Below are 25,227 nucleotides of genomic sequence, written 5' to 3'. Positions count from 1 at the left end.
GACACAGTCTTCAGAAAATAAAACAACTTAGGAAGGAACTTCTGAAAACAATTTACAAGGAGATAATGGTCAGGAAAAGCAAATGTTGCTGTTATGGGAATAATTAAAAAAATGTTTATTTGACTTTACTACTTACATTTAAAATAATTTCTTAGCCTTCAAAATTAAATATAATTACTTTTTTTTTTTTTTTTAAAGAAAACCTCAGTTCTTGAGGGGATGAAAGGCACAGGGGAAATAATTAGGAAGTGGAAACTCAGAGAGTGTGAGCTGCTCAGCTGACTGAGGCAGGAACAGAAGACTGAATGCAAGACCCACGGCTGTGTTTAAAATCTTCAGATTCAAATTCACATCCTTGTGTTTCCGCATAAAAATCAAGTGTTGTGGATAAAAGAATTTCATATTAGCAGTAGTGGCTCATTAGTGTTGAGCTGCTTTTCAACTGAGTGAAGAAGTTAGAGGCAAATCAAGGAAAAGTGAGAAATCACTTAGTGTTGGAGTGTACATGGAGAGCGGGGGGGGGGGGGGGGGGGGCATAATCATGGAGTGAAACATTGTGAATACAATCAGCTGGAGTAGCTTGTAAAAAACAAACAAACTGGATGGTACTTAATGGACACTGGTATGGACAGTCATCATTTAAAACCTAGAAAAAAATACCACTGTTTTAGTACTTCCATCTTCTACCTGCATATTCCACAGCTGGTGTCATTAATCACATTTATACTTGAGTTCCAGGAGAGGGGAAGACTGTGACTCCATACACAAGGCTGTGATTTCCTGTCAAAGAACGGTGTTTTTTTTTTTTTTTTTTTTTTCAACCATAAAAAAAAAACACCAACTAAAGCTGGGTATTTGAGAAACAGCAGCTTGGACTCTAGACTGTCAGTGAGGGTGACGCCTGCTGACTCATCTGCAGACTGCTGTCATGGTCCAGTTGGACTGACTAACTGCTGTCAGTGTCCGGCATCACTGAGTCCTGGGAAGGAATCAATCTGGACTGTGTCCTGAAAGGCTGATCCTCGGCTGGTGTAAGATACACGGATCCTCATCTTCAGGTTCACCTGGAGGGGGAAAGAAGGATTTAGATATTATGAGGCAGCTCTGGGATAAGAGTCAAAAGGCATATTTTTGCAATTATGGATAGTTTTTTTTTTTGTTGAGTACAACAACAGGTTTGTGGGAGTGGTGTGAAAATGTCTGGAGATAAGGTGTGAAGAATCATTCTGATGTATTTTCACAATCTTCTAATATTAACTTCTTTTGCAGGGAGTTTATTTTTGATGTTAACGTAGTGTTAATCCTTGCTTTGTGTCCTTTACAGACCCACCTTGTTTGGGTTGTTGAGGACCACCGTCTGAGTCACCTTAGCTGCGCCTCGTGCAGGCAGAAAGTCCCCGCTGGGGGCCTTCATGTGTAACTGGACACTCTGGAGGGAGATCAAATAGAACTTTGAAGTTTAAAGCACTGGACGCGTTCGAGTTGTTGCCGACTCCACCACTGAGAACACGACAGACTCGAACACAGACACCCACTGACAGGGCTGTAGCCAAGGCGTGACACATGCTGAGGTCATGAATCAAATTTTCCACTGCGCAATCCCACTGTTTCCACACCAGACTTATTTAGTTGTTCAGTCCAGCAAACCACACCAATCTGTCAGAGGTCCCACTTTCATAAAAAAATAATACACCTGCCCAAATGCCCAATTACTTTTTGAGACTGGTTATATAAAAAAACTTTACCCATATTAAACTTCTGTCCCCAGTAAAACTCAAAACATTTTCTGTCCAAGTATGTGGACATGCAGACTTTCACAGAAACCTTATTCACAGTACTGCAGTTTACACACATGGTCCACTGTACATAGATGGTGTAACACAGAGACAGAGCGTGGCACAGTGTGTTTAATTACTGGTGCTGAAACAAACCTTGGGTACGGCAGCTTGCAGGGTGAAGCCGCTGATGTCTGAGTCAGTGGAGTTGGAGGCTGTGAGTGTGACTGTCAGGCCCGAGTCTGACTCTTTCTCACAGCTCAGTGTCAAAGTCACACCGTCTTTCTCATACACCGTCACTGTGGGAGCTATGGGAAAAAGATATAAAAGATTTAGATTAAGATAGAGATTTAGTTTGCTTCTTTCTCTTTTTTTTAAGCTCTAGTAGTGTGTGTGTGTGTGTGTGACAGACCCGGTGCAGGGAGCGTTGGCTCTAACCCTCCCAGCAGATCCAGGAGGTCTCCTCCTGCAGTGCTGGCTGTGTTGGTGGGCAGACCTGGTGCTGGACTGGGCTGCAGAGGCTCCTCAGAGCCACCGAGCAGGTCCAAGAGGTCACACACCTGAAGATAATCAGAGACAGGAATGGAAACTACAACTTCTTCATTTGAGCTTTAACGCAAACAAGTTGTTTACAGCATCATTTCAGTATGAATCTTTAATAATATATATATATTTTTTATTTGTAAAACATCTGTAGCGTTTCAATCATCACATTCAAATGCAACTATTCTCACAAAACCAGTAAAAAGAAAAATAAACACTGAGCAGACACAAAACTGTCCTGCAGGACTGTGTCCTCCCCCTGTGTTTGATCATTGTGTATTTCACCTGTACAATGCTGCTAAACCGGTTAGCTTTACATTATTGTGCTCATAACCCTGCACTGCTGTTTGACTAACGCAGTACTGATTATGTGCAAGACGACACGTGCAAATTATCAGTACCGTGACCACATGACCTTGGTTATTGTTATGTAATAACTATAATGAGTCAGAGCATCTTCACTCATCATTCACGTACCTGGTTAGCAGGTTGTTGTGGCAGCAGTGGCTCTCCCTGCTTGACTTTGACGGGCTGGACCTCCTTCGTGGTTTCCCCTGCCGACTCTCCGTTGGTATGACCCGGTGAGTTCTTTTCAATGACAGGCATCCTCTCCAGCACTGCTGCCCTGTGGAGAGCGGGAACATCTCAGCTTTTGGCCAGAAAAGAGGTGTGGTTTGCACTATTACTGGAACCACAACGTGCAAGAGCCCAAAATAACTCTACTTCAGGTTTTCACAGCCACATAAACTGCATGTAAACAACAGAAAAAGCTGACGTGTTCATCTAGCTGTTGCGTACCTCATGTGGTCATATTTTTTGAACAGAGCGTTGTATTCAACTGCCCTCTGCTGGAGCTCCACATCTATACAGCTGCCGTAGATGCTGACGATGCTTCTGATCCGACTGGAAAGGGTGGAGCGGTGAAAGGACAGAGAAGGAGTTAGAGGAGACCATTCTGAAATGGTTGCAGCTATTTAGAAATCATGTCTCTCTACTACACAACTCACTGTGATTGGACATTAGATCATCTGCCCCAAACTTAAACTTAAGGCACTTCATAACTTCTGTTAATAACATGTCAACCTGTCAAACTCTTGTGCAGTTTTTTCTAAGCCTCTTTTAAGTTGACAAAGCAGCATTTAGCCTTCACTGAAATCCTCTGCAGTCTTGTAACATTCAGATTCAGGTTGACAATGTTTTTCTCCACTCATGACAAAGTAACCGTTCAGTCCCTGCCTCTGACCAACGGAGCGATTCTTACTCCACGTTATCGGTGATGCGTGTGCTCAGCTTCATGGTGGCGGTGAGAGCAAAGCCTCTGGTCGCTGGGGACGACATGTGAGACTGCAGGACTGTTTCCAAGGCGTCCAGGACGTCGTCCTCGGTGACCTGATCAAGAGATGTGTCAATACAGGGTCTGAAAGCGGTCATCACAGTTTTATAAAACTGAAACCAGGAACTGTTTATATAACACTGTTTATCTGCCAGCATTCATTTGGTAGATTCATAGTACTACAGTAACACAACTCATTACACTTCCTGTATGATAAAGATACACACCACTGGTGTTTAGGGTTACACATTTAAAGAATGAATAAATACTCTTGGACTTCTGGGGGACATTCAATATCAGATGCTAAATTAAAGAAGAGCAGGCATTACCATTACTATATGTGCAGTCTGGATTATCAACCTCAGGGAGCTGAGACTGGATGGTTTTTAGAAACTGTGTACATGTGTGCCTCACACACACAAACACATTCTAAAATGGGCAATTCCCAGAATTCACTTATTAGTCAAACGCTGCCACAGAAATGTAACAGTCCGTACGTAAATCTCTTTGTTTGCTCCAACCATGAAGGATATTACTTTTGCTAACTACCCAGATTCTGTATGAAATCCAAACCAGCTGCTGTGTTTGTGTCTGCTTTTCCAAACACAGCACTTCCTTTGTGCCGGGGGATTTTTTTTTCTTGGGGAAACCCTACAGTACCACACACGGGGTATTTGGGACTGCATATGCAAAAACTGTCATGATCCAGCAAGACATTAAATCTCCTACTCAGTTAGGCCATTCAGCGATGAAGAGTAATCATTTATATGAAAGTGTGAATCAGTATTTGTTGTGCTCTGTGTACCTGTGCAGGCTCAGTCTCCTGGCACTCTCCTCTCAGCAGCAGGTCTCCATACTCTCCTATACACCAGCAGGCCACCTGCACCAGGGATTGCTGCACATACACACAGAGCAAATGTGGCACGCGTGTATGTGTGTATTACACTGTAGTACAGTCACAGTAAAATATAATCACAACAGCAGCGATCAAGTTCTCGGCAGACTGGCTCACTGGTCAGCCGAGCAGTTTGATGCATCACAGACACTGTTCCCCTGAATTCACAGGAAGTTATTGTGGCAGAAGATGGGAAACTGCAGCACACTGCAGATGAGTACATGGCCGCTCATCTGACTTGGTTCCAAAAATAAACCTGGTTGCATCAGCCAGTTTCAGACTGAAAGCCCAGCTATTCTCGCTGCCACAGAACCAAACCAGCTCTGTCTGGTTCAGGGCTGAGGGTGACTTTTATCTCTAATTCGAATGTTTGAACCTCTCGTGACTTTTTGTTTGATATTTACACAATTAACTAATTAATACTATTTGGAATGATACGAATACTTTTATTTAGTTTACCGTATTAACAGCTTTGGGGTATTTATACTTCAATGAGTCCGGTCCAGTGTGTGAAATAATAAAATCCATGGCAGGTTATTCTGTATGTGTTTCTGGATAATCTTTACCCCAACTGTCTGCGTCCAAGTGGTTCTACTGGTCTGTTTTCCCCAGAGTGGAAGTATGTGTGTGTGTGTGTGTCTACTATGGATGGAAGTCCTGGACTTGCTGACCAAAGTCTGTCCTTAAGCTTCTCTTTTTTTTTTTTTTTGCATTTGTAGTCTTTGGCAAAGCCTCCAGTTTTTGTTCTGACACCTTCTGTAAGGTCCTGTTGCTTTTCCCATCATCTTGATGTATTTTCTATTCTGAAGTATAAAGTTGGTGGGAAGAGTTTGGTGAAGTTGGGTATGTTTCTCACACATACAGTGTGCAATACAATTATGCAAACAGACACATAAATAAACCTGACTTAGTCCAATGCAATAATCTGTAATGGGATATAAAATAAAAAAGAACTTTTATTTACAAAAATGTTTGCAGTTAACAGAAGAGTTAAAGTATTCTGTGATGAATGAAATCACATTTTATCCTTTTATTTACTGTATGATAAAGGATCAGCACCAAGCAACCCACAGTTTCAGTGGATGAGTAAACGCTGACCAACAAGCCAACCTGCCAAAAACTTTAAGAACACAAAACGTCCACACACACACACACACACACACACACACACACACACACACACACACACACACACACACACCTGAGAGATGTCGGCGAGCAGAGCCCGGTAGAGCTTGTGGACGGTGTAACAGTGCAGCTCGGAGGTGTTGGTGATGAGCTGGATCAGGTTGGGCACGGTTTCATCTCTCACGTCGCCCCCTGCCTGGCAGAGTGGGAATCAGAGTCAAACCCCGCGCACGCAAACACACTCTCAAACATAGCTGGACAGCTGGTCCGAGTATTTGGGTCGCCCTACATTTCCCTCCCAGACACAAAGACCTCACTGGGGGTTCATTTACATTATAATAGATATTTACCAAAATGGATTTAACCCTTCATTTATGCTACATCTCCACCATTGCTCTTTCTATACACTTCCTCTGCTCTCCATCGTTTAGAGGAACCACTGCAAAGGATTAGTGTAAGCATCAGCTTTTACAGAGATCATGTGTTCATTTACTCTCTGAGATGGAATGAAAAGTAAGGATTTTAACAGAATGCAAAATGGAAAGAATTAGAACAGGATAAAAAGCCTTTTCAGGATATTGGGCTTCATGTATGAAAGTTGGTACAGAAGGGGAACGAAGTTAATACAGCACAGCGTCTCTTGTCAAATGCAATAAGCACAAATAACACATTCAGTTTCCCAGTGTATTTACGGCCTTTATACGTGTGAACCCTGGCATCTGCACGTAGGCATAACACGTTAATGATGGCAGCAGAAAACTTTAAAAAAAGCTGTGAGAGTGAAACCCATGTGAGAGGCAGCACGGTGAGTGACTCGGTCTGTATTTACCGTGGTGAGGACATGCAGGATAGTGTCAATGTGCCAGCGCTGGGAGGGTGCATACCTGACAGAGACAGAGACACACACACACAGCTCACTCAGTGATGCTTCAGGGTGACTCAGAAACACACACACACGCACACACACACAGTAGCATCTGGATAATACTGCTGCTTACACACACACAAATAGTGGAGTACATCAAGTGGTTGAGTGATATACAGCAGAAACACTAAAAGCTATTCATCGTCACAGTGCCAGATAAATAGACAGAGATATCACTGCCAGTGGAGACAGACACAGAGTAAGACATCGAGACACATACAGTGTATTTCAAGCACAGAGACTTTTTGTTGCAGTCTTTACACTTTTTTTTTTTTTTTTAATAAACAAACCGCAGACTGACACAACTCAGCACATTAACTGCATTCACATGGACACGAATGTCTGTGCGTTTGCATGCATAGATCCAGTGTGTGTATGTCATTTATGTGTCGGCAGTGTTTCACTCACCTTTCAGCTGCGTTGAAGATGCCGCTGGCAGCGTGAGCTCTGAGCTCCGGTGGGCAGGAGGAGAGGAAGAGGAGCAGCTCCTTCATCATGGAGCGGATGTTGGAGGGAGACACCAGAGCTAAGGAGAGCTCCAATGCACGGCTGCAAGGGAGGGAGGACAGAGACAGCCATGGGAAACGCAGCACATACAAACTTTCCCTTTAAACAGAGATCTGAGGTAAGGGTGAAATGACTCGTACATTCAGTGTTTCCATCAGAGATACAACTGACAGGTTATTCACACACGATAAACAGTGGCCTTCTGCTCAACAGGCTGAATTACACTGTTTATGTGTTATACTCTGCTAAATTTATTAGATGAATTCATTTCAGCACCATGCACAGTTCAGATAGCTGCCTCCTGCCTCTCCTCACACTGAGGCACTGTTAGATGAGGTAGTATATATTGTGAATGGGCCTTGTATTATATTGTTATCTATAGTAGAGTCATGAAAAACCATGTAAATGTTGATGCAAATAGTGAAAGGGAAAATGTCAGCTTTTGTCAGTAGGCCCAAAAAAAATGTGTTGAAGGGCCACATTTGTTCCTCAGTTTCATTATTTACCGACCACTGACACAAAGCATCGCATTATTACTTTTGCTCAGAGAATCAGACAATGTCCCAAACATAAATACATCAGCCTCAGAGGGTCAGGTTCCCTGAACATCTGTGTAATAACAGCTGTGGAGGAGGTGAAAGTTACCGCTTGACGGAAGCGTCCTGGTCCTTCAGGCAGTCCACTATGGTTCCCCTGTGGCGCTGCACCGCATTGTGGTCTGTCCCGACAATCTTCTGAAGAGAGGTCATGGCGATATACCTGGACACACACAAACAACAGCAAAGACAATAAAGACGTCAAGTTTTAAGCTTCATGCTGCTCTGAGTGAACTACATTAACTGAGGTTCATGCGAAGGTCAGTTTAGACTCTGAGTGTATAGTGTGGCACAAAATCTTCAACTAATAAATCATTTTGCTCCAACTACAGTCTAACAACGAAGATGAGTTTAGATTAGTGGAGTACAAACTTAACTTTCTCAGCACTGGCAGATAAATCATTTATCTTTCCACCTGAAATGTCTCATGAACTGATCAAGTATTTATGTGAGCACAGGGGAGATGTTATCTAGTCCGGCGGATCTCACAGGAATACACCAGCCCTATTACTGTCACACAGCCGCAGACACATGCAGGAACCCAGCAGGTAAAAACCAGACAGGCCTGCCTTGCCACACGGCCCCTATGGAGACAAACCTAAAAAAAAAAAACACCAGCAACATAACAAAAACCCCAAGGAACCTGTGACAGGCCTGCTCGCTGCCTAATGAAAAATGACGTGGCCCAAAAATGAGAGATCAGCATAAACAGACAGACAGTGACCTCGTGGTGTGGCTCTAGAGGAATGGCTCCAGGGAAAGTGATTAGTGAGCCCAGACTGATAACAGCCAGGGACGTTTCTGTCTCTGGCTGCAGTGGGTTCGCTGTTCGGTCTTATGCAGCAGAAATGGTAAAACGACCCTTAGAGATAAGACAGGAAGGAGGGAAGCATTGGGGAAGAGATGGGAGGGGAAAGACAAACTGGAATGTGGTTAGGGAGGAATCAAAGGAAACCGCACTGACCGAATGTTCCTGTCGTTGTTCAGCAAAAATCTTCCCAGGATGTTCACGGCCAGGACCTGTGGCACAAGTGGAATGAAGCATGTGTGTATTTATTAATGAGCTAACACTACTGTCTCTGTATTAATGTGGTTAAACACAGTGTGAAGTGCTGCTAGTGTCTCACTCTGAGGCCGCTCTCAGACTTGATGTCCAGCACAGTGAGAACAGTCTCATACAGAACAGCGTTGCCCACAGTCTTAGTGCTGTCTGTGTTGGTCGCCACCTGTTCGACAAACCACACACACACACACACACATCCGTACATTACTCATACAACAGTCTGCCTGACTCGTGCATCTGTAACATACATTAAAGATCTGTGACATTTTTGAATAAATAATCATTTTTTCTTGTCGTTACCATCGACTCACAGAAGAGATTCCACTTTTTACATTTGCTGTTTTTAAACACTCATTTATAGGTAAGTCTTTCCAGAGGAAAACACTCTTTTAAAAAAAATTGTTAAAGCACTTTGTTAGTTTGTTCTGACTTAGAAAATAACACAAAGTAAGCATGTTGATGTACTGCTGCAGAGAAAACAAGAGCACATTTGTGAGCAAGTAACGGACCTGAGCAAGTAGGTCGTTCATGGCATCGCTGGCTGCTTCGTTGTTGCGACCGAGGATTCTCAGCAACCTCAAGATGCGTACCTGAGGACGGAAGTAGGTTAGAGTGAACAGCTGGACCACAGGTTATTCTGGTGCAGCGAGTCAGCAACAACAGGAGGATGGAGGAGATGAGAAATGTGTATGTTAAAGAGAAAAATGAAACAGAAGAAAGAACTAGAATTACACCCTCGTGGGTTGTACGCCTCTGCCAGCCAGTCATGTTTCCGTTTATATCCATGTCTATCCAGACATAACGATATATGTAGTGATGACTTTTCAAATATATCTTTTTTTAAAGAACATGATGCAAGCTTGTGCCAAATTTGAAGATATTCCCTCACGGCATTCCTGAGATATCACATTCACGAGAATACGTACGGAGAGACGGACAGCCTGAAAACATTATTCCTCTGGCCACCACTGTCGCCAGTGCGTAAAACGGTTTGCACTCATTTTAGACAGAATCTCAGGTGTGAATCAACAAAATGATGATTTCAAATCAATCTCCCAAGAGCTCAAACGTTCCAGGTTCATGTTGATGAGATGACATTTGTTGAATTTTGGAACAGATTCTGTTAAATGAAAGCAGAGAACATGAAGTATCTCCACTGATATTAAAGTGTTACTCATGAATCTTTTATTAAACTAAATAATTAAAAAACATAAATAGGAACTAAATAAATAATAAATTAGTAACCAAAACCAAAGAGAGATGTGATAGTGTATCAGAAGTGAGTGAAACTGGCTGACCTGTAGGAAGGGATCACTGATTCCTGCCACATCGTGCTCTGGAGAATAACCGGAAATGACCAGACCTTTCATGATCTGAACCAGATCTGGCACTGTCTGGGATACACACAGCACAAACACATTATGACATACTCTACATGTAGAGACAATGAACTCAGCAGATCAGGGTTTGTGTGTGTGTGTGTGTGTGTCCCTTGTACCTTCCTGAACCGCTCCAGTGTGTCCGGATTGCGCTCACACAGCTCTGTGATGAGTACCACAGCACCATGTAACACACCTGGACATAAAAGAGGAAAAAACAATGGAGAACACTTGGAAACAGGACGTGTGTGACCAAGGTTACCGATATGTGTCATTAACATCAACTAACCGTGGTTCTTCTCAGAGAGGAGGGAGCGGGCGGCTGGGACAAAAAGCTCCCCCAGATCCTGGACTTTTCTCACAATGTGAACCGCACACAGAGCCGCCTGAAAGAACAGTGGAGCAAGTCATCAGCACCATTACATCAGTACAGCAACACTGAACAGATGACAGTGGGATCTTGTGAGTTTTACTGCTGACACAGGATCTGAAATCCATGCATGACAGCGTTTTTTAAACAGGCCATAAAGAGGCTAATAATTGCTACTGAAACGCTGGGATGGTGAGATTTTCACTACATAATAAACAGAGGTCACAACGTTTTACTGAGTTTATTATTTGAAGAAAGGAAAAACATAATTTATCTTTCACACGAGAGTAAATGCACTAATGAGACAATCGCAGCATTAAATAGAGTTCGATAAGTCATACACAAAAACCGCTGACAGTTAAGAGCTGCTGAATAAAAAGCAAAACTCCCCGTGGAGGTCCCCACCTTCTTCTTAATATAGGAGTTGGATGCTCGGAGCAGCCTGTCAATCTCCGGGGCCAGATCTCTGCACATCTCAGCTGAACCCATACAGGCCAGTGTGCACAGAGCCAGAGACTGTACATACTGGTTACTGTGAGACAGGTCACTGAAAAACACAGAGATGGCAGTGTGTGTAGAGTAGTGACAGTCTGAAATGTGTAGAAATCATATGAGAATATCCTCCATTTGGTCTCCTGTGTGATGTGCTTTCATTCTACTGTACTGTACTTCTACTGTATTTACTATGACAACTTAGTACTGTCTAACATATAATCCAGATGTTTTACACCAACGCTGTGAACTGTAATTTGAGGGCAAATACCAGAAAGTTACTAAATACTTTAGAATGTGTGTAATCACATATAATTATATATAACAGCTTGTGATGAATTACAAGCCATTCATTAATAAAGTGTTTATTAAAAAAGTCCACCACCAATTTAGCACTGCACTTATATAACACTGTCAGACGATGTCATATTTTTCATATAAGCCTGGTGCCGACATTACCCACAAAGCTCTGGGTGCATTCTGCTTGTAGACACTTCAGATTGTTCAGTTTTGGTCCTTACTTCTTGATAGAGTTGGTGATGAGCAGGCTGGCGTCTTGCTTTTCATCCAGCAGCATCATGGCTCCCAGATATCCCACACGCTTCTCGCTGTAGCGAGGGCTGGCTATCATCCGCACGCACTCCATCTAATAGGAAGAGCAACAAGACTTTTACACTAACAGTGCTGATGCCCCTGAGGGAATTCTCTGCTGGAGTTCAGGCTCAGCTCCAGAGTCACAGAGCCCTGGAGCTGTGGGGGTGGGGTGGGGGGGTTCAGTGGCCCACTTTCAATGTCCACCCTTGTGGACTCACAGACTTTGACGTGGACTCTCAGAGCTGAAGACTTTTCTTGAGGGAATTAACCACAATACACAGTGTTCTAGTAACAGGGGAAGTCTGAGAAAGAAAGTACACATGCACATAGTGCACAACATTTCTAGTATCACTGTTGGTCATTATATTTAGCATGTAAAAACACAATGTGCTGTCTCATTAACCTAAGTATTTTGAGCTCCCTCATGCACTCATACATTTCTGCTGAGTGTACAGATGATGCCTATGAGGGATGAGTACTCAGGACATAGTGGTTGGACACTGGAACTGGGCCAGTATGCTGCAGTTCAGAACAGTTCTGCGATGAAGTAAACCCCGTCCCTCCAGTTACTATGATGGTTTCTCACCATGCTAACCCCATTTAACCCAAGCAAACCCATGACAGGCATTAGCAAAATCCCCTCACCTGACCAAAGTGAGCTGGGTAGCCCAGCATGTGCACGTAGAGTAGCTTTGCCAGGTTGTGTGATCGCGCCCCGTTGTCGGCTTGTCTGAACTGTGCCCGGATGGCTGCACACTCCCTCTGGATGACACCCCGCTCCTCACACTGAGTCCTGGCTGACCGGATGGCCCGGATCATCTCCTGCAGGGGTACTGATGGAGACATGGCTGTGTGTATGTGGGTGAGTGGATGGGTGTATGGGTGAGTGGATGGGTGTATGGGAGGGTCTGTGTGTGTGTGTGTGTGTGTGTGAGTGTGTGTGTGAGTGTGTGTGTGTGTGAGGCGGGGTATAAAGGATATGTTAAAATATAACTATAAATTAATATTAAGAGATAAACTACTATACTGCATGTAGTAGTACTGTGTCAGATATAAGATAAAGACAAAGCTGTTACTATACAATAAGATGAGCAGTACCGTCACTATAAAAGACAACCTAAGATTGTATAATTTAAAAAAAACTTCAAACAACTTAAACTACAAGTCTATTTAACAATGGCTGCCCACTCTGGTGACAGCTTGTTTAGATTTATTCACACCTAGAGCTAGCTTCATAGAAAGTTACTGCCAGTTATCTACACATATATTACTTACTAACGTAGTAAAAAACACATTTCAATTTACGAGTTAACGAACAAGTTAGTACGACACTCCCACGGCCGATGATGCAGGTCAGTGAAACGAGTCAGAGGCTAGCCAACTGACCGAGCCGAGCTAACCCTGCAGATGCTGTCAAGCCCGCTCGGAGACTGTCGAGCTACGGAGCTAGCTAAGTTAGCATGACAGTGGGTTTATATGAATGGTTTAAGATCCAAAATAACACCGTACCTCTACACTGTACAGAGAGTCGCCAGTATTCAGAAAGTAAACCGGTTTAGCCGACCCCCCTCCAACACACGGCAGCAGTCAGTTGGCTGGAAACCCCGATACTGTAGTTGCGTCCATGTAGTGTCAAGACTGTCAAAAATAAGCACACCACTTCCTGTCATAACTTTCAAAATAAAACACCTTTCATAAACGTTGCATTTGGACTATTGATTGAAACATTCAGATTACTCTTTATATCTGACAAGATTTAACGGAGGTGGGTGGAGAAATCAGTTCACACGATTAGATGTATTGCACTCAGGAAGACGGTTTGTGTTAGTTATTATTGTACTTGACATGTCACACCAGAAAAGGCACAGGTGCAAGTACTAACAGTAATTACAGTAAATTTCCTTCAGGTATGAAAGTTAAGGTATTCTAAGGTCTAAACTCTCCCAGCAGAACTCATTTTGGCTAAATAAAAACAAACACATGAAAATATACATTATTTTCATGCTGTTTAAATAATGTAATTGTTCAGCTACATTTTGTGCAATATAAATTTTCCAGTGAATCACCCCTTGTGGAAGGCCTATTATGTCAGTAAATTAGAAGTAAGATCAGATCCCAAAACACCAAAAATTCCAAAGTGGAAAGGCCCACGTTTACCTTCATTGTTTTGCAGTAACTGAATTAAATCCTTAGAAATTGTTTGGAAAGAAGCTTCACTGATTATTTACAGGACATCTAGAAAAAATGTAATTAATCCCTTGTGCATTGACTTCCATGTGGACTGGAGATTATGTATGTTTGTAAGTATGTGCAATTAAACATGAGCTAAGCTGCATGAGTTACAACGTTTCAAGATGTTATAGAGTCACTGGCCTTTATTTTGAAGGCAAGACTCATCTAGTTTCCTGCCTTATTCTTGTCATCTGTCATTTTGACCCACCTAGACCTGTCATTCTTTCCCATGACTTCCGCAATTTGATCGCTCATTGTGCGTGGACTCCGCCCATTCTACGTCAGGTGTTCCAACAGGTGGATGAAACATTGATGAGGAGGTGCAGCAGGCAGCACAACACCAACACCACTCCAGTATGTGCTGTACAATCCTGCACAATGTGAGACTTCATGACCACAGCTATGCACCTTAATATGACCTTAGAGGTACATGTGTCTAATACAGAACTTGGTCACCATATGCTAAATATGAATGATGATCAGAAATAGAAATTTATGTTCACAGAAAAACACACTTTTGCTCTCGAAAGCTAAATGTAAAAACATGTTGAAAATGTTGTGAGTCCAGTGAGAAAAAAAAGCCATTAAACCATATGGAAAATTTAATTTTAGTGTTGCTGTAAAGAGGTGATAGCATAAACAACACACAGGGTATGAATTATATATACAACTTTATGATAGGCTTATGAAAACACATTAAAATATTTTTCCACTGGCTCCCAGACTTACAAATCACACACAATACATTGCTCAAGACAAACAAAAGGGAGATAGTTTAAATAGTGAGGTGAAAACAAAAAAACACTTGACCACGATTCATAATTTCTGTTCAGTGTAAGTGACATTTCATCTCAAACACCTATTCTCAGACCATACGCTGAAACAGCTGTGCCCAGAATTAAGGCCAGTCAGAAACCGAGCAAGAAAGTCCAGTGCTGTAGACCATATCAGAGTGTTAACATTCTCATTAAGTGAATAAGTGTACTCATCTTTCTGGGGTTCTTCCCCAGGCGTCTTTTTTTCCCCCCTTCACCCTCGTACAACATCTGAGTGCGAGGACTTGTCTGTGTGCATGTTCAATTAGCCATTTGTGAGCTTTGTTTATCTTCTCCACCTCCATCTTTCTTTTGCGGTCCATTCGGCTCTGGGTTCTCCGCCATGTCTGGGTAGACAACTAAGCAGAGCTTTTGGCATAGATGAGTCATTTTACCTGGACACAGTTGGAGAGGGAAGAGACGAAGTAAATCATTTTTATTTCAGAAGATGATGGTTCTGTATTAAACTGGGTCGACACTTTACGAATCCACTTAATGAATCTAGAGGTGCAGTTGCACAGACAATGTTTTTTTCTGGTCTGAACCATAATGGAAAAGTATATCCAGCTGAATTGTTGTGTTTGTTTATGGATTTAAGACACGTGATTAGAAGTGAAACGGGGCTGAATGTAGTGCCCACAAACGCAGCAAACTGAACATCTGTGTGCTGTAACCTCTTAACCCCTGTGTTTAGTAATGAGCCGCACTGCAGTTCACTGGAATGTGAGCAGAAACTCACATTTGCAGGCGACTCAGGGATCAAACATTACCTTCAGCAGCTCATACTGAAGTAGGTCGACAGATTTCATAAAAAAATACTCTGTGTAAATACATCCTTCAGGCCATAAAAATAGCATCATGATGTTGCCTTACCAAAAGAAACATCAAAACACTGTGGCTTGTTTTCCCAGTGGACTCCCAGGAAATACACAGGGACACCGGTCATCATGATGGCCAGTCCAATACCACAGACCACGGGCTCAGAGTAGAGGGAAAAGACCAGCAGGAAGGCCCAGAACAGCAAGTAGATCACTGGCCATACGAGGCTCACCTGGAGGACGAGGGACAGTGTTCTCAAACCTCAAATACCCATTCAAAAAAAACAAAAAAAAAACTGTGAAGTTAGAGAGCTATAACAGTTCACTATAACATCAAATTTCACATGTTCTGTTAGTGTATTGTCCTCAAGTAAAACCTGCATTGCTAATATGCCATGATACTCCACAAGTGTCTTTACCTTGATGGGTCGATACATGTCAGGCTCTTTGAAGCGCAGCACTATCTGCCCAGCGACAGTGACACCATAGAAGAGGTAGTTGATGAAACCCACATAGTTTATGAGGGTGTAAATGTCACTGGTGCACAACATCAGCAGAGTGGAGATCAGCTGAATGTGGTGAGAGACGGGTAGAAGAAGTTATTCTCTGCACATGGGGAGGACAAAGGCTAAATGTGGAGTCTCGTGTTGAGCAGGGTAGGACTCACGGTGAACAGCAATGCTGGAATAGGCGTGCAGCGTGTGACATGAATCATGGCCAGCAGACATGGGAGATGGCCTTCCCTTGCTCCGGCAAAAAACAGTCTGTGAGACAGGAGAGAACCAAAGACACTTACGTCCTGAGAGAAGAGCCAGATGGTGCTTGCTTACCGTGTGCACTCACCAGCTGAGGGAACAGCTCAGGAAACACAGCTCAGGTGATTATGGAAACAACCAGTGCAGAAACAGCAGGAGCGGAAATGCAGGGTGAAAAATGAACCAAACCAGGAGTAAAAATGGGCTCAGTTTGAGATTTGCTGTCGCTCAAGTGGGTTTGACTCTTACCAGAGTCAAACTATTTCCTAATCAGGCACTTTCCCTACAGTCTGAAATGCAGGTTGAGATTAGTGTTTACCCTGCTTTTACCCTGCTGAAGCATAGTATTTCTGTTTAGCTCTTCATTTTTCCATCCTGCTTACCCCGTTTCTCTGTGTGCATCTAAACAAAATCAGCATGGCAATGAGAGCACTAAAAACAAAAGCAGAGCAGTCACAGAAGCTGTGACGAGAAGACAGGTAGGACAGAAGGGGCCGGGGGGAGGACAAACTGACAAACTGACCGCGACGACGTGAAGAGGGAGCCATTGACTCCCCCGAAGGTGGAGAGCGCCACAGAGATGGGCATGATCCATGACATTACTCCCAGCAATTTCTCTCCAAATGTCTGGGAGAAACATTAGGAGCAGAGAGAAAGAGGAGGAGGAGGATAAAATAGGAAAACAGTTGAAACACATTCTCAATAAACAGCGTCTAATTAAGACATTTCAAAACTGAGCGCAAAAGGACGACAGGCTAAGTGTTACAGGAACTATGCTACAATGAGCATGCATCAGATCAGTGTGGTTACTATAAATGGCTGCCGGGCAATGTGCGTCCACTTCAAGGTGATTTCAGAGATAAGTTCCTAACTACGTGCACTCTCTACATGCGTAACCACACATTCATTCAGATTTGAGTGACTGAAGGTCGGTTCTCTCACCACTGCTACTGCATTAGAGGCCAGCAGTTCCTGGGGGCTCATGGCTGTGACGTAGGCCACGTTGGCAAACACATAAACAAAGGTGACCACAGGGATAGAGATGAAGATTGCACGTGGTAGATTCCTGAGGATGAAAGACAAAGTTGCGGTTCGCGGTTTATTAAACATAGATTTCTGTGACTGAACATGCAAACTCTGCACAGAAGAACCCACACCGAGGTTCGAACCTAGAACCTGTGAGGAGACAGTGCTAACCACTGTGCCACTCTATGGATATATATTTAACATGTATTTTTATCTATGTGGGTGTGTATGTATTGTGTTTTTATTGATGTCTTCATAAGACTGTTTGGGTTTTAGCCGTACCTAAATCCTCTTTTAATCCTTTGATGTATTATGTTATTTTTTTTAATTAAATGATAAAAGATCCCATTGTAAAAATGTGCTGATATGCAGAGGCTACAGTGGGATTGTGTACATGCATGTGTTACCTGTACGGATCTACCAGCTCCTCTGTGACGTAGTTGAGGAAGTTCCAGCCTCCATAAGCAAAGGAGCCTTGCAGGAAGGACAGAGCTATGAGACCAACATCATAGTCACGGAAGGTCTCAAAGGCGTGTGCTGGCTCCAACCAGTAATAGTGACCTGAGAACCAAGAAAAAAAAAAACACCCAAAAAACAGATTTCAAATTTCACTGAGATCAAATCCAACTTGATGTTATCTACTTTTCACCACCACAGTCTGAGCAGCAGAGGGCACCAAACTCAACCTATGTTTTTACACATTAGGAGGTCTCTGTCTTATGATTATTCCATGTTACATAATTTCATCTTATGAATGACTTACATACAGAGATCTGAGATCAGATATCTGATATTACCTCCAAACTTGGGGCCACAGAAGACCCCATTAAATCTTGGCGCAGACATACAGATCCAGGAAGGGTTTTTTTCCCCTAAATTACTCTCCTTAATATCACGAGATATTTTTCAACATGTACGGATCATGATGTCAAAAAAAAGAAAAAAAAATTCTATACATGTTACATATCAAGTTGTACTCATTTACTTGTAACTGTTGTACTGTTTTATGACATAAATCATGTTTGTTGTCAGACTACTTCCTTTTTCCTTTTACGTTTCCATTATAAGAGCTGGGCAGACATGTTGGATTGTTTGGCTTTGGTGGAGGTATGCGCTCTACTGAGTGCCATTCCTGTTAAGTATTTAATTTCCTGAGACCTAGAGAAACCTGTTTACACCATTTTATTCCACTCCTATGCAAACATCTTGTTGCTGTTGACTGCAGTCAAATTAAGCTTAACTATGTTCCCCAGTTTGAACAGTTTTAGAATTTATCCCAGTAAATGTTGTCAAATTTTCTAATAAATGGCAAGAAATAGTCAGCACCAGATCTGGACTAAGTCAGAGCTCTGGATAAAAGGGATAAATTAATGAGACTGCATCTCGATCTTCTATCCCTGACAAAAAAAAAAAAAAAGAAAGGATATGACGGAGCTAAGTCACATGTATGAGTTTGTAACTGGACCTGGCAGAGTGTGTGTGTGTGTGTGTGTGTGTGTGTGTGTGTGTGTGTGTGTGTGTGTGTGTGTGTGTGTGTGTGTGTGTGTGTGTGTGTGAGTGTGAGTGTGTGAGTGTGTGAGTGTGTGTGCACGCACGCGTGTGGATTATGAGTGAGATGAAGAGCTATGAGAGCCTGTAATCTCTCTTCCACATTAGGATCACAAATCCTGTGAGAGGCACAGGGGACTACACTGTGATGGTAGCTGAAACGTGGCCGATGTTTTAGCATCATGGCTCAAGACAGAGATTTACCAATTAGGAGTCAGGACAAGATGAGACAGATTAGTGAGAAATAAGATTATTCAAAAAACTACAGTTAATAAGAAATTCTGGATAAATGTACCTCTTCAGATCTCTAAATAGTGTTCAAAGGAAACACTCGGAAGAGAACGTCACTCACAACTCAGACATATGCAACCTAAGTTGACAATGCTTATCTCAAAAAAGGATGTAAGCTAATAAGATTTGTAACCACTATCTCAAGAGAGACACAGAGAACAGGAGATTATTTTCTTATAATGAGCAAAACAAACAGATGTTTGAAAGGGGTATAAAAAAAAAAAAAAAAAAAAAAAAATCTACCTTTGCAAATTTGGATGAAACCCATGATTATGATGAGGCCCAGGGCCAAAAGCTTGCCAGTGGTGAAGACATCTTGGACACACGTGGCCCAGCGCACACTGTGGCAGTTCACCCATGTCAACAGCACTGAGGACAGAAGGACACAATATCACTTTAAGTTAGGATGATATTAGTTTCATCCACTGACAGTCTACGAAGGAGAAAAATGGAGCTCAAGCAGCGAGTGCTAATATACAGAATGTACCAGAATTTCTAGTCTATTTCACCTCAACATAACAAAGACAAGACCCTTTGATAAAGTAACTGCAGCAAACAAATGGTCAGAGACTTGTTAAACATTCCTAAAAACATGAAGCAAAAGCAGAAACATTTTACGTAATATGCAAGTAAAAAAAAATAGAAAAAAAAACCCCCCAAAAAACAAAACAGTGGTTGTTTTCATCTTAAAATTTCAAATTAAGGCGAAAACAACATTGGTTCTTGTACCTTAATGACGTATCAAGATAAAACTGACTCGTGTAAAAAGATAGGATTTCATTTTTAGTCACAATCATTTGAAAATAAATGTGCTTAGTTGCATCACTGCATCATTAGTTTTTCCCCTCGAGGCTAAAGAGTTGTTTTGCCTTAACAAATATTTAGCCTGCCTTCAGCTGTTTTCACGTTTTAATTTAATAAAATGTGTCTAACTTAAGAAATTTTCATACTGGCACAGCAATTCTTTGTCTTTTAGAGGGTATTATCTTCAGGAGCAGCAGAACTGAGCTACGTGTCCACGTTATTCACTGTTCAAATAACATCTTAAAGCCTCTGTATGAAGTATTTTAAAACTTCAAACTCAGAGTTAAATGCCAACTGTTTCATAATAAGGTGGCAACAAGGCCAGCATTTGCATTCTGACAATCTGTGTGGAACTCACGTGACTTTCATTTGTAGTTTTCATTTTGAGTTTCTCCTTTACACTGTAAATGAATGAATCTGCTTGCTAATGTACATGCTACAGGAGCCCTCCGGTCATTTGTTATTTAACTCCCATGAAGTTGAGGAACTTATGTGGCAAATTAAAACAAACAAGCAAACATAAATAGCAAAGGTACAGCTTTACTTAAATACTATACTGTGACTCCAGCTCCCACATGGCCCATAATGCAACACAGTGGCATTTTTTGTTAGACCTTCACTTTCTGGTACATTCATTTCAAACTCCTTGCCTCCAGTTCACAGCACAGGCTTTTTGTTCAAGGTTTGTAACAAACTTGTCACCAATCTCAAGCCAAATTATCTCAGTGTTATTTTTCTTTTTCTTTTGAGACTTGACAAAACTCCTCCATAGACACAAAAGGCAAAACAGGTTATACAGGTTGTGTAGTGCCCTTGTGAATGTTGAGTGTGCATTCACTGCCAAGCAAAGTAGTTTTTGCACAGCTTTATTCTCACCAATATATACCAACAATTAAATCTGCCACCTATCAATGTTTCTTCAGAGTTGAGCTCTGTCTTTCATCAACAAATGATGTGAAAAACATGTACAAAGATCCTTCAAAGCTGGCTGCACTCTGTTGCCTCATGATCTGTATCTGTTAATGCACCGGCCTCAACTGATAGCAATGTAACCTTGAGTTTTATTTTATCACTCACACAGGCAGACGGCAGCCAGCAGACGAAGCCCAATCTCTGGGGGAAGGCAGGAGGGGAAGAGAGGCTGCAGGACGTAGTTAGAGAAGGTGAGAGCAATCACAGCCTGGTTAGTGGGGTAGATCACCAACACTGCAATCCACAGACGCAGAAACCTGAAAAACAACACGGGGAAGTGGGGTTAATAAGAAATGGAAACACACTGCATACACACCCACAAACAGGCACAGCATAGTGTGTGAGAATAACAGCCCTCGTTACAGGGAAATGTAATGGAAAACAAAGGTAATTAAGCATTTTAGATAAGTTCATTATAGTAATGCACTGGAGCGTTGCTGTTAAAGACAAGAGAAACGAGTGGAACTGGGTCAATGACATTCTGGAACACTGGGAATATAAAACCAGATTATGAGAGGCTTTTAATAACACGACGAGCATGGTTGTGAGGAGGAGGCGTGAGGACGGCAGTTTACTCTAATAATTCTCATTAATCGCAAAAGGCTTGCCACAACCTTGCTATGTCATTTTCTTTTTTTAGATTGCTTTTATGCATCATTTAACATAAATCATTTTTTAAAACAGTTTTCTCACTGAATTATTTATTATTTCATGGTGTTTTGTTTCATTTTAATCTTTCTGCGTTTCAAATTGCATTCTGTTTTTATTGTAAAGCACTTTGTTCCTGTGCTCTTTAAAGTGCCGCATAAATAAGTTTATCATACATTATTAAAATAAGATAAGATAAATCTTTAATAGTCCCCCAATGGGGAAATTGCACAAAATACTGTTGGAATTAATTTGGATTGGAACAACAACTTTTTTTTCCTGATAAATCAGACAAACAACATTTCTTCTCACCCAGCCAGACCTCCAAAGATGTCTTTGACATAGGAGTAGTCTCCCCCTGACTTGGGGATGGTCACACCCAATTCTGCATAGCAGAGAGCACCAATGGCTGTGATAATTCCAGTGGTGACCCACACAATGATGGCCACACCCACTGAGCTGGCATTCTCCAGAACCCCCTTTGGACTCACAAAGATCCCAGAGCCAATGATGTTGCCTAAAAGAACGAAACAGACAGACACAGATTAAGAACTAACAGACAGAGAGACAGATGCTCTGTAGTCAAAGTTAGCTTTTGAGTGAATATAGTGAATTCGGATAGGAAGAATCTGTTTTTGATGTGCTTATCAGGAGTGTGAGAAAAAACAGGATAAGAATCATGAGACTACCGAAGCAGAATGCAGACTATAACGGGAAAGCTACTATTTCCTGTCATGTGATGTCCTTCATCCTGTGGTGCTCATGTTTTGCATCTGATAACACAGAGAATTATTTTGGTCAGCTCAGCACTGTGAATTGTGTGAATGTCCAATGGGCTTTCTACATTTAGTTGTGGCTCTCTGTGAGGTCTATAGTCTGATTTTCTACAGTTAAACATTGGACCATAATGAGGATTTTTTTGATTATCTTGAGCCTGAGCTTGGACTGACCAAACACATATCCCCTATAAAGTCACTGCTGGTCAGAATTATTAGCAACTTTGGTGTTAACTAATATTTTTTCTGTCATATATTGACTTTGGCTTTGTTGTGGTGAAGAACATGTTTGTCTTTTAAAGGGGGAATACGTGAGAATTGGTAATCACCACCAAGTTTCACCACCCTCATCCTCACACTGAGCTCATGTTATCTTGAATAAATCTAACCTCAGCTGTTGACATGTTGTCAAACCTGAAAGGACTGGATAATATTATTTTGAAATTTCTGTATTTTCTAATTTGATTAACCATAAATAAATTTAAACATTCTTCTTCAGCTGGTCGCCAGTGTTTAATCCCAGTTTATGGCCACCATGTGATGGCAGATATGGGCCCTCTGTTTGACTTGACCAAATGAAGCCCGGTTTCAACACAGTGGCTCCAAACAGGACCAAATGGCTTGTTTGCTGGGTAGCCGGAGCACCCATTTATCCATAATAATCCATACACCATACTGGGGCCAACACAAAAAAATGAGGGTACAGCTGTTTGTTGTCAATGGCGCAGCGACCATGCTCCAACAATGTTTCTGATAGTGATGGAAATTGCAGTCTCAACAACGGTGGACAACCATTAGTGGGATTGCTTTTTTATTGACTTTTCTTTTTTTTTCTCTGCACATGTGGGAGGTGGGCAGGGACTGAGGAGCTTTCATGTCAGACAACAGTTCTCTGGAAACATAACAGTCACTATGAAAGAGCACATGCATGATGCATGATGCTGGGACTGCCCAGCCATCGATGGAAAGACTGACAAATGTAAATTAAAAACATACCTCATGACTCCAAATTAATGATATCTGACACAAACAAGCTGTCAAATACCTGTAATGAATTCCAAGTCAAATAAAGTGAGTGATTTTTTGTTGCCAATCTAAACAATACCATACCTCCTGGGTTTTTGGTTGGTTGTTGACATGGGGCTTCTTAAGTTAAAGGATGTAGTGGAGGGCAGACTGATTTCACCTCAGCCTTACCCCATTTGTTAAGCCCACAAATGCTTAGAAGATGAATGCATGGCAGTATGAACATGACATGTGGAGCAAACACCACATGGATGGACTTACCCACTATAATACCACAGGCGCTGACTAGGCCTATTTGTTTTTTCAGAGCTACTCCGGAGCTTCCTTCCGCATCTTCCCCCTCAGGCAACAGAGAGTCCGGCGGCTCCGACTTACTCCCCCCGCCGCCGCCGCTGCCGCTGGTGCTGCCGCTCCGCTTCCTCGGACCCTCGCTCATCCTGTCCAGTGTGTCCCCCCTCCACCTTCTTTTATGGTTCGGGGGGCAGCAGCGTCTCCCTTAAAAAGCCTACCAATGCATGCAATTAAGAATTAAGGTAGCACTGTTAAAATAAATAAATACTAATTAAAACACTGCTCTGCAGACCTATTTCCCGGACCCATTTGCTGAGTAATTTGCCACCCCCCCCAACTTTCCTTCGACCCGTTAGATGTTAAAAATGCTGATGGCAGTGGTTTCCATCTCTTCAGCTGGCTACAGTACAGCTAAAATTAGAAACCACATCCAAGCATTAATAATTCAGAGTGCGACACGGCGAGCAGCCCGGCCACTACACCTGGAGGGCTTATAGCACTGACCACAAACACTTGGAGACCATCAGAGTCTGTTACACAGACCCAGCGAGAGCTATGACATTACACCTGATACAAGTTCAAATTCACCACTTGCACAGGCCTCGTGTTGGACTAAACAAAGAACTGTATAAATCTCTACATACCCGTTTTTTGTTTTGTTTTTTTTGTTTGTTTGTTTTTTGTTCCTGTAATTAACAAGAAGGCAGTTGGAATTTGTAACTGACTCATCAGCGGGAACCTGCTCTTTGTTTTACTGGATAAAAACTTAAGGAAGTAAGTCTACTTACTAACTACTGACCCACCTTTTCAGCTGCTGCCGTGACCTGAGAGCCCCAGAAACCCCCGGAAAACTCGCTGTTATGTGACGGGCTTCATGTTTGCCATTATTCCTGTGGGGTGGTCGTGATGAGCGAGGGTAACAAAAGACTTCCAGCTGACAGCCTCGATAAATACAAAAGCCGTTTATTTTCAACCAATCAGCGCGGCCCAAATCGCGTCAGGCCCCGCCCTCTGTAGTGAGAACCTGTTCAGTTTCTTCCATTGAAAAATTAAAGAAGAAGAATAAATACCTCCAGCATGGGAATAGCCATACTAACTGGCTTCAGTAGTAAAGCTTAGAGTTAATAAACCTTTATAATTTTCTTTTAAAAAATTATCTTGTGATGATGTCATACTATTTCCTGTCCAAAATACTGTATATTTCTAGTGAAGGTGGTGTATACACTGCTAAACACAACGAGTACTCAAATTAACATGAAATAAGTTGACTTATCGGTTTAAAAAAAAAAGGTTAAATTATGGCTTATGGGGAACTTATGGATTCAAACTTATTGTCATATTTATGGTTTGGATGGAATTTGTCATATATATATATATATATTTTTTTTTTTTTAGTTTTTGGATGTTTAAATTAAATCACTGACCACTGTGGAAATAAATCTTGGACTTTAATCACAACATTCTTGGCATCTTTGTAGTTCGATATCAAAATGTCAACTAAAAAAATAAAAAAAAATCTATGAAACTGCAGTGTAAACCTAATACAGATGCAGATAGTGTACTCAAGCACATGAGAGTTCATCTCTCATAAACACATAATTAATGCTTTTAAAAAATTATCAAAA

The 25,227-nt window shown here is 42.0% G+C and overlaps 2 protein-coding genes across 2 annotated transcripts; both read right to left on the bottom strand.

The window, feature by feature from the left end:
- Positions 1 to 137: 137 nt before the first annotated feature.
- Positions 138 to 13,237, bottom strand: ap1g2 (adaptor related protein complex 1 subunit gamma 2). The gene is made up of 22 exons (XM_041054332.1): positions 13,110 to 13,237; positions 12,246 to 12,508; positions 11,528 to 11,652; positions 10,920 to 11,061; positions 10,434 to 10,530; positions 10,264 to 10,340; positions 10,064 to 10,159; positions 9,275 to 9,355; positions 8,830 to 8,928; positions 8,667 to 8,722; positions 7,752 to 7,865; positions 7,008 to 7,148; positions 6,504 to 6,558; positions 5,748 to 5,870; positions 4,457 to 4,546; positions 3,580 to 3,707; positions 3,117 to 3,221; positions 2,796 to 2,943; positions 2,188 to 2,335; positions 1,932 to 2,083; positions 1,331 to 1,429; positions 138 to 1,064 (listed from the first exon to the last, which is right to left on the bottom strand). The coding sequence occupies exons 2-22, from the start codon at positions 12,444 to 12,446 to the stop codon at positions 957 to 959; spliced, it is 2,385 nt and encodes a 794-aa protein (XP_040910266.1). The 5' UTR covers positions 12,447 to 12,508; positions 13,110 to 13,237; the 3' UTR covers positions 138 to 956.
- Positions 13,238 to 14,421: 1,184 nt separating this feature from the next.
- slc7a8b (solute carrier family 7 member 8b) lies at positions 14,422 to 24,549 on the bottom strand. Its single transcript, XM_041054333.1, has 12 exons — positions 24,406 to 24,549; positions 23,573 to 23,816; positions 21,822 to 22,026; positions 20,967 to 21,118; positions 19,329 to 19,454; positions 17,654 to 17,807; positions 17,163 to 17,286; positions 16,744 to 16,847; positions 16,133 to 16,229; positions 15,885 to 16,034; positions 15,521 to 15,698; positions 14,422 to 15,042 (listed from the first exon to the last, which is right to left on the bottom strand). Exons 2-12 carry the CDS (start codon positions 23,745 to 23,747, stop codon positions 14,909 to 14,911), a joined length of 1,599 nt encoding a protein of 532 aa, XP_040910267.1. The 5' UTR covers positions 23,748 to 23,816; positions 24,406 to 24,549; the 3' UTR covers positions 14,422 to 14,908.
- Positions 24,550 to 25,227: the final 678 nt, after the last annotated feature.

Source organism: Toxotes jaculatrix, chromosome 14 (genome assembly GCF_017976425.1).
Source record: "Toxotes jaculatrix isolate fToxJac2 chromosome 14, fToxJac2.pri, whole genome shotgun sequence".
Lineage (NCBI taxonomy): Eukaryota > Metazoa > Chordata > Actinopteri > Toxotidae > Toxotes > Toxotes jaculatrix.
The sequence above is the reverse complement of the archived record's forward strand: the minus strand, read 5'-3'. Positions and strand labels throughout refer to the sequence as shown.

What these genes read in the sequence shown, in the direction of transcription:
- ap1g2 (XM_041054332.1), bottom strand. Translation starts at nt 12,446, where the DNA reads ATGTCTCCATCAGTACCCCTGCAGGAGATGATCCGGGCCATCCGGTCA. An exon ending in ACTCCTATATTAAGAAGAAG is followed by an intron (nt 10,531 to 10,919) that starts GTGGGGACCTCC and finishes CTGTTCTTTCAG; the next exon opens with GCGGCTCTGTGTGCGGTTCA. An exon ending in CCTCTCTGAGAAGAACCACG is followed by an intron (nt 10,341 to 10,433) that starts GTTAGTTGATGT and finishes TTTTATGTCCAG; the next exon opens with GTGTGTTACATGGTGCTGTG.
- slc7a8b (XM_041054333.1), bottom strand. Translation starts at nt 23,747, where the DNA reads ATGAGCGAGGGTCCGAGGAAGCGGAGCGGCAGCACCAGCGGCAGCGGC. An exon ending in CCTCTAATGCAGTAGCAGTG is followed by an intron (nt 16,848 to 17,162) that starts GTGAGAGAACCG and finishes TGTTTCTCCCAG; the next exon opens with ACATTTGGAGAGAAATTGCT. An exon ending in TTCCAGCATTGCTGTTCACC is followed by an intron (nt 16,035 to 16,132) that starts GTGAGTCCTACC and finishes CACCACATTCAG; the next exon opens with CTGATCTCCACTCTGCTGAT.